General features: G+C 43.0%; 1 protein-coding gene and 3 non-coding genes across 4 annotated transcripts; 1 reads left to right on the top strand and 3 right to left on the bottom strand.

The window, feature by feature from the left end:
* Nucleotides 1-793: 793 nt before the first annotated feature.
* RNASE12 (ribonuclease A family member 12 (inactive)) lies at nt 794-3,735 on the top strand. Its single transcript, XM_053265712.1, has 2 exons — nt 794-905; nt 3,131-3,735. Exon 2 carries the CDS (start codon nt 3,149-3,151, stop codon nt 3,590-3,592), a length of 444 nt encoding a protein of 147 aa, XP_053121687.1. The 5' UTR covers nt 794-905; nt 3,131-3,148; the 3' UTR covers nt 3,593-3,735.
* Nucleotides 3,736-5,252: 1,517 nt separating this feature from the next.
* TRNAP-AGG (transfer RNA proline (anticodon AGG)) lies at nt 5,253-5,324 on the bottom strand. The gene has a single exon. It is a non-coding gene; the product is annotated as a tRNA-Pro (tRNA).
* A 1,070-nt stretch (nt 5,325-6,394) lies between these two features.
* Nucleotides 6,395-6,467, bottom strand: TRNAT-UGU (transfer RNA threonine (anticodon UGU)). Its single transcript has one exon. It is a non-coding gene; the product is annotated as a tRNA-Thr (tRNA).
* A 408-nt stretch (nt 6,468-6,875) lies between these two features.
* On the bottom strand, nt 6,876-6,947 carry TRNAP-UGG (transfer RNA proline (anticodon UGG)). Its single transcript has one exon. It is a non-coding gene; the product is annotated as a tRNA-Pro (tRNA).
* Nucleotides 6,948-8,056: the final 1,109 nt, after the last annotated feature.

The following is an 8,056-nucleotide window of genomic DNA, read 5'->3' as shown; positions in this document are numbered from 1 at the left end:
CACCCGCCACATCTGGTCACTTCTGGTCAGTAAAACAATGGGACAGCAAGCAGGTATGCTGCCACCCCACTAGACTATTTATTCACAGAGCGCCAAAGGGGGAAGGTGGGGGGGGGTAAGTGCACCCTCCCCCATCCTTAAAACCACCCCCGCCTTTGAACTGGTTCTAACGCAGGGGTTCCAAACCTGTTTGGTGTTCTAAGAATAGAATGCCAAACAGGTTTGTGCACATCCCTAGTAGCTAGTGAGGGTCTCCTTACCTGTCCCTGCTTGCCTCTACTCTATGGCCCCTGCTTTGACTCCTCAGGTACTTCCTGTAGTGAGTGAGTCCTCTTCCTTTCCTCCTAGAGAGAAGGTAGAAACATCTCTCTCTCTCTCTCTCTCTCTCTCTCTCTCTCTCTCCCCCTACCTATTCATTATATAGCTAATAGAATAGGTCTTTCTTATCCCAAATGTATTTCACCAATAAATCAATTTAGTTTTTACTCTACAGTGATCTCCATGTGTGTTCCTTAAATAGCTGCAACCACTGAACGCTGCACTCTGTAACTGGAAGCGCGCCAGCTTCCTTGGACTTTGCTAAATAATCACAAACCCCCAGCACCATGTGGGAAAGCTCCTGGTGTATGACGGCAAATGTCTCTCCTGGTTTTTGCCACACATTATCAGGCAAAGGTGTCTGTTCCTCATGATGGCAAGGAACGGCTTGGGAACATGACGGTGCCTCTGGCATTTGCCAATGCTCTGCATTATTGCTTGGAAATTTTTCTGGTCTTTCCAGTTTCCCTGACTCACAGCCTGCTTGTCAGTAATAGTAATGCACTTCCTTCCCTGGGGAATACTATTTCCCTTGCTTTCATATCCAGGGATAGTGTCAGAGGAGACAGCAGCATCTTAATCCAGAGGTATGTTTAGGAAACTGTTTGGATGAAATGTATATTTTTATGTCGCAGAGTTTCTTGTACTTGAGGAACAAGGTTGCAGTGACAGGGAGAGGGGATATGAGGTACTAATTTGAGAAAAGGAGGAATTGGATAAAAATTAACTTCATTCCCTTTTCGCCTTTTTTGGGGAGCCCAGTTATTACCAATTCACTATATTTACTTAGTGGAAGGAGGCGGAGGTGTGTTGAAAAACTACGAGCTCCTAAGCTTCCTATTTAAATACAAATTTCAGGCCAGATAATCTGAAAAACAAGAAAACCACACTTTCAGAACAAGGAGAATATCAAGGACAGTGGGGATGGGAAGATGTATTTCTGGGGCTTGAGAGGAGGTAGAAAGGGAGGTAGTTTGTCTCTGATGTCTTGACACTCCTGCTCTGTTTAATCCCAGTTGCTCCACAGATTTTGAGATAGTTTGCTCCACTAATTAGGCATTAAAGTAGTAGTTTTACTACTACTACTACTACTACTACTACTACTACTATTATTATTATTATTATTAATTCGGTTTCTATACCGCCCTTCCAAAAATGGCTCAGGGCGGTTTACACAGATAAATAATAAATAAATAAGATGGATACTATAATTGCTAAAATGTTTCAATTGTTTTAAAGTGTTAAATTGTGTTTACATTCCTTGTACACCCATTTGGGAACTTTATGTTGGAGTGGTTTGAAGAATGATATGACTTCTGCTCGGTCAAGCACATGTCATAAGGATACTTGTGTGCTGTAAAAGCACATGTTCTTCTCCCATTCCAGAGGCATTGCTTGGTCCTTAAAAGATCTGGGTCCACAGCCCCATTTTTGATAATTAATTGAACTCAGTATGAATGCAACAAATATTTATATGCCTCTTTTCATCACAAAGTCCCCAAAGCCATTTACATAGATATAAATAAATAAATAAAAGGCTCCCTGTCCTCAAAGGGCTCCCTGTCCCCAGATCTAGAAAAGAAACATAAGATAGACACCAGCAACAGCCGCTGGACAGATGCCGTGCTGGGGATGGATAGAACCGGTTGCTCTCCCTCTGCTAAATAGAGAGCAGCAGCGCCACTTTTATAAGGTGCCTCTCTGCTCAGCTAGCCGTGGACAATATTCCCGCCAATAATAATTACATCTGTTTTTAAATATTGTAATGCAGCACCTCTGATGGTGGAAGCAGCAGAGAGCGAGTTGAGGCTGGGAGCTCTTTCTGAGATGCTCTGTGCTGATGCTCTCCATGGCTGCACTTCCATTCTGGAAGATGTCATGGAGGAGGGAGGTGACTGATGAGATTCAGAGCTATGAACAATTCATTGGGGGTCTGTACCCCATGGTCCACCCCCTGACACCCCTGCCCCCTTCCCATCTCACCAGAATACCTTTCCCTAAGATAGTATGCGGGGTGTCTGTTTGTCCAAAGTGCTCCTATACATGAGGCCCAGATACTAATACCAATTCTAAGCCTTCTCCCCCACATGATTGGGAATTTGCCCCGACATACTATGGGCAGAGGATGTGTGTGTTCATGCTGTGCGCATATCCTTATCATGTGTGTTGAGCCAGTGGATAAAGTCTCATCTGACCCACCCATTCATAATGTTGATATCACTTTATTATGATACATCCTATGAAGCAGTGCTTTGAAAGATTTAGGGGAGGGACAGTTAAAAAAAAATTGAACCAGGGACAGCATTTTTCATTTAAAATATAAACATATTTTAAATGAAAAATTGTGTCCCTGGTTCAATCTTTTGAACCTCCCCTCCCCTAAAAATGGTGTCCCTGGTTCATTTATTTTCTCCTCTCCTGCCCTAACTCTTTAGGAGCACTACCTCACAGGATGTATCACCATCACATGGTAACATTTTTCCTCACTAACATCAGCCAGTGATGTGGCTGGTTGTTATGTTTTTCCATTGAGCAGGGGACACTCATAGGGATTTCTTTTTTCCTCAGCAAGTTCCTGCTCAGAGCCATCCCTACCTTTAAGCAATTTGAGTCACCCCACTTCATGTGGCACAGGGTTATTATGGTCACAAGGTTATTAAAAAGCAGGAAATTATCAATTAGGTAGCACATGGTTCTCTTTGCTCATGGAGGCGCCATTTTGATTTCTGCCTGAGATACCAAGTTCCTGGGGCCTGTCTGTGCTTCTGCCCTCTTCTGCTTCAGCTCATGCCTTTCTCCTCATCCCTAACAGAAAGAGGCAGAGACTACCATGGAGCAGAAAGTCCCAAATGCTAGGCTCACCACCTTGTTCCCTCTGCTGGCGGCCTGCTTAGCTGTGGCCAGCGCTGCAAGTTACCAGAATTTCCAGAGGGAACACATCGACTACCCAACGACGCAAGTGCCTGATCCTCAGCAGTACTGCAACCTCATGATGCAGCGCCGTGACATGGCAACCCCCAAACACTGCAAACACCTCAACACTTTCATCCACGCGGACCCCTCCCACATCCAAGATGTGTGTGGCCAGGGAGGACAACCCACCACGGGCGATCTCCGGGAAAGCAATGCCCCCTTCTCCCTCACTATGTGTAAGCTTCGAAGAGGCTCTTGGGCAACCAGTTGCCAGTACGAGAGGACCAGCGGCAGTGAAAGAATAATTATTGCCTGTGCCAACGGATACCCTGTCCACTTGCAGACAGAAGTCCCAGAGTGAGGTGTGGGGCAAAGGATACTTGTTATTTATTCATTATATATATCCCCACCCACTCTTTCTCATTTCCCCATGATTGCTTATTTACTAAGAACGAAAAACTGCTTCACATATTTCACCTTTATCTTGAAAATAAACTAACCTGAATTTAATGCTGGTGTTTTTGCTTCCCTTCTTCGGAATGAATTGGGGTTTTTTGTTTGTTGATATTGCGGATAATTTTTTATTTAAGGGAGGGAGGAAGTTCTAAGCTTGAGAAGATCAGTTGTCCAACAACATATACTTTTCCCCTATAGTATCTTCTGTTCCTAGGCTGATGCCTAGTCACAGGGGCATAGCAAGGTTGGAGTGGGCCCAGAGACAAGATTTTAAAATGCCCCCCCCCCCGCTCACTGAAGCTCAGCTCATGAAGTAAACAAATCTTAAATAAGGCTGAATAGCGGTAACAAAAAGCATAGTTATCTATCTATCTATCTATCTAATTTTCAAAATGGTTTTGTAAATTGTGGACAATGCAAGTCATTTCATGGTACTAAAGAAAGAAATGCTGTTCTGGTAGCTCCAGGTCTTAACACTCCCGTCAATTTCAGAGGATGAACACAACTGAAGGAAGCCCGGGTGGGTGCGCAGCTGGGGGGGTCAGTCATGTGACTTGCCTCCGGGGGCCCCCCTAAGGCAGTGGGCCCCCAGATAACTGTCTCCCCTTGCCCTATTATAGTTACGCCCCTGCCTAGTCATTTGTTTTTAGTTATTTTTATACTATTAGCCTACTTAAGGAAAGTAAGCTTATGAGACCACCCTGCACTCTGTGTGTGGTGTGTGTGTGTGAACTTTGCAATGCTTAGACCGATTTGGGCTAACTTGTGAACCGCCTAACCAATGTGAACAAAATTTGCAACACCTGTAGGGACACATAGGGACACCTCAACGACATAGTTTGTGATGGTGTCATCCACCCCAATTCAAGATGGCAGATGTGTGAATGTTTGAGGTGGAAGTGGGCTAACTTGTGAAGACGGTAATATCAATTAAGATTATAGTGAAAGAAAAGTAGGCAGATTAGTTCTTATCAGAACTTCTTGTATTATATTGTAATGTTCCTCACGAGATGTTATGTATCTTGCAATGTTCTTTATTATTTTGAGCCACCTTGGGAGCCCCTTATGGGATACGAAGGAGTGGTGGAAAGTCCTAGAAATAAACAAACAAGTAAATGTATGTATATACACTTGCTGACTTGATGAGAAAAATTACTCAGTGCAGTCCCCATGAAATTAAAAGAACAAGTTAGGCAATGCCTTAACTTGTCCTTTTAATTTCAATGGAATTTTCAAGTAATTTTCAAGTAATTTCAACTTCAAGTAATTTTCCTCATCAAGTCAATCACACCTTTCCATTGCTAAAAACAAACACTCAGAGTGACTTACGGTCATGAAAAAGCAGTTCATTTAGAAAATACCACCCAATGAAATATATAAAAAGAAAGAAGGAAAAAAACCCCACAAAAAGGAGTCCAAAAACAGAAGAGTATTATCTTATGAAGGCAATATGCAGAAAGTCTTTTCCAAGGAGGAGGAAGAGAGCATGTTGATGAAAACTTGATACAAGTTCAGTTGGTTTTGTGAGGAAATGCATGATATGTTTTTTTAAAAAACAAAAAACAGGGCTCGTCCGGGATTTGAACCCGGGACCTCTCGCACCCTAAGCGAGAATCATACCCCTAGACCAACGAGCCTCATGCTGCAAAGTGGAGTCTGCAATGAGTGTTCCTGGTTTACTGCCACCTAATGGTAACGTGCTATGTCTGTTCTTCTGTGTCCAGTAGGGGAACGTCATCAACGAAGTTTTCAGGTCAGGTCCAGAACGGGAAAATCAAACTCATTCATGCCTTTTCTTTTTAAAAAAACCAAAAACAACCAACAGTGGGAGGAATCCAAACCTTGGGGGGAAATAAAATTATTCACATCGCTGAGCCTGAGTGACATCAAATCAGACATCCTACTTTTTCCCTTCCTTTCCAACAGGAATCACCAAGTAGCGCTTTCTTCTCACTAGAAAGAAAGAAAGGACGGAGGGGCGGAGAAAGCAACAAAGTAGCCCTTAAGATCACAAAAGACTCAGTTCCTAAGGGAAGAGTTCCCCACGTGCTCCCTAAAACCGCGAATGTAAACCCCGGAATGGGATTGGAATAAAAGAATTCACGCTGAGATGGTAACTAGAAGGAGGGAAGCTTCTCTGAGCATGTACAGAGCGCCTTGCTTGCCCTTCCCCGGGAAGCAATGACAGCTCCTCTACTTCTGGAAATGCAGCCACTGTAACGTTTTAGGGATTTATTTGTGGCTTTGATCTCTATAACGCAGCGGGGTGCATCGTGAGGCTCTCCAGCTGTGGCTGGACCACAACCCCCGACTCCAGCCCCAATTGCAGCTGGGGATGATGGGAGTTGTAGTCCCAGCCACAGCTGGAGAGCCTCTCGTTTGCCACGACTGCTCTAAAGAGTTGATCACATTTCCTCCTATACAGCCCTGGGTTATTAAATTGTCTGTCCGATTCCGTTCCTCTCTTTCTCTCTCCCTTAATTCATCCGTGATGAAAAACCAGGAGAAAAGGTTGAAAGGGATAAAAGAGAGAAGCACCCGCGACTAACGAAAACAACGTCCAGTCCCAGCTAAACAATTTATTTTGTCACTCGATAGTAAACATAGCAAAATACAAGCAAGAATCAAGAAACCCTCACCTTTCAGTACCCTCATTAAATACCACGATTTATAACCCTGCCACTTTTCTGCAGTAGAAGTATAACAAAGGCCCCAGCGAGATTTGAACTCGCGACCCCTGGTTTACAAGACCAGTGCTCTAACCCCTGAGCTATGGAGCCCTGCTTAGTAACGATTTTCGTGCAGTCTACTAGTAAGATTTGTAAATAGATTACGGCCATTTCCTGTAGCATTCTAGTGATATTTATGGATGTTGTCTCGTTCTCCTAAACGCTCTGCTTAAACGCTCTTAAGAGGGTTTTCTAATACAATACTCTTCCAATAGCACTGCGTGTCCCCTTCTTCTACATTACATATTTTATTTTTTATTAACATAATATATTGAAATAACGGTTGGTGCAGGTATCCAAGGCTACCGTGAAGATCATGCCACCTGGTCCCGATTTGTGAGGCAGCAATGCTCAATTTATTTTAAAAACAGATTTATGTTGTCCCCATTTCCCAATGCAGAAAGTTAGCTTCTGTTCATTTTTGCCGATCAGGATTTCTTTCAAGCAACAAAAATATTTGGGCTCGTCCGGGATTTGAACCCGGGACCTCTCGCACCCAAAGCGAGAATCATACCCCTAGACCAACGAGCCAACTGTTTAGTATATTCTTCAACAAGTATTTGAAGTTGGAAAACTGGTTACGTTCGACATGTTCATTACTGGGTTTCTTGAGAAATGAGCACTACTGCCATCTACTGACAAGAATCAACCCCTACCACAGGAAGCGTGGTTAAAGTCAGAAAGTTTGCAAAGCATACGGAGCCCCTGAATTCTGTTGGTTATATTATCTAAACAGAGGCTTTAGCATGAGAATTACAAAAGTATATGAACAGTTTGGTTAATCTGGAAGTATATGGAAAGCACCATTTCTACAGAGGTATCTAAAACAGAGTGAAATGTGATTATTTTTATTTTGCACAATTCAGAATAGCAGTTTCCTGGATGACAAAACTAAGATGATACCTCAGTAAGAGAGAAGTATTAAGAGACCATATTACTTCTATACTAAAAGAGCTATACTGACTACCACCAATAAGTTTCCGGGCAAAATACAAGGTGCTGGTTATAACCTATAAAGACCTAAACAGCTTAGGCTGCCAGCCCAGGGTATTTAAGATAACCAGTAACAGTTGCATTCCAACAACCTTAACCATCACAGGCTCCTCCTCCCTATCTGCATATGGAATCCCCACTGTCCAGTTACCATGGTGCTTCTGCTATCACAGGCTCCTCCTCCCTATCTGAATATGGAATCCCTACTGCCTAATCAGGTGCTTCTGCTTGCGAACTCTCGCGAGAGCTGCTATGCACGGGATTAGCCACTGGTACACCGTAGAGAATTATATATAGAGATATCTTCTTTCACATGAGCCCCACGACCCACTCAGATCATCCGGAGAGGTTCATCTACAGCTGCCACCAGCACATCTGGTTTTTTTCCACCCAAGCTTTTTAATTTGACTGTGGTTTGATGGAAGTCTGTGGTTTGAAATTGTTTTAAACTTTTCATTTTTAATTTTTTAAAAATGTTTTTGTAAACCACCCAGAGATGGAAGTCTGAGGCAGTCTACAAATTTAATAAATAAATTTGTACCATCCAGCAGCACTGGCATGTTGCTTGCGTTTGCAAACATAGATTCTGCACTATGAAATGGAAGGAAATAATATTGCAGAAATTCTAGAGGTTATACAAGAAAAAC

The sequence above is a fragment of the Hemicordylus capensis genome, chromosome 6 (genome assembly GCF_027244095.1).
Source record: "Hemicordylus capensis ecotype Gifberg chromosome 6, rHemCap1.1.pri, whole genome shotgun sequence".
Lineage (NCBI taxonomy): Eukaryota > Metazoa > Chordata > Lepidosauria > Squamata > Cordylidae > Hemicordylus > Hemicordylus capensis.
The sequence above is the reverse complement of the archived record's forward strand: the minus strand, read 5'-3'. Positions and strand labels throughout refer to the sequence as shown.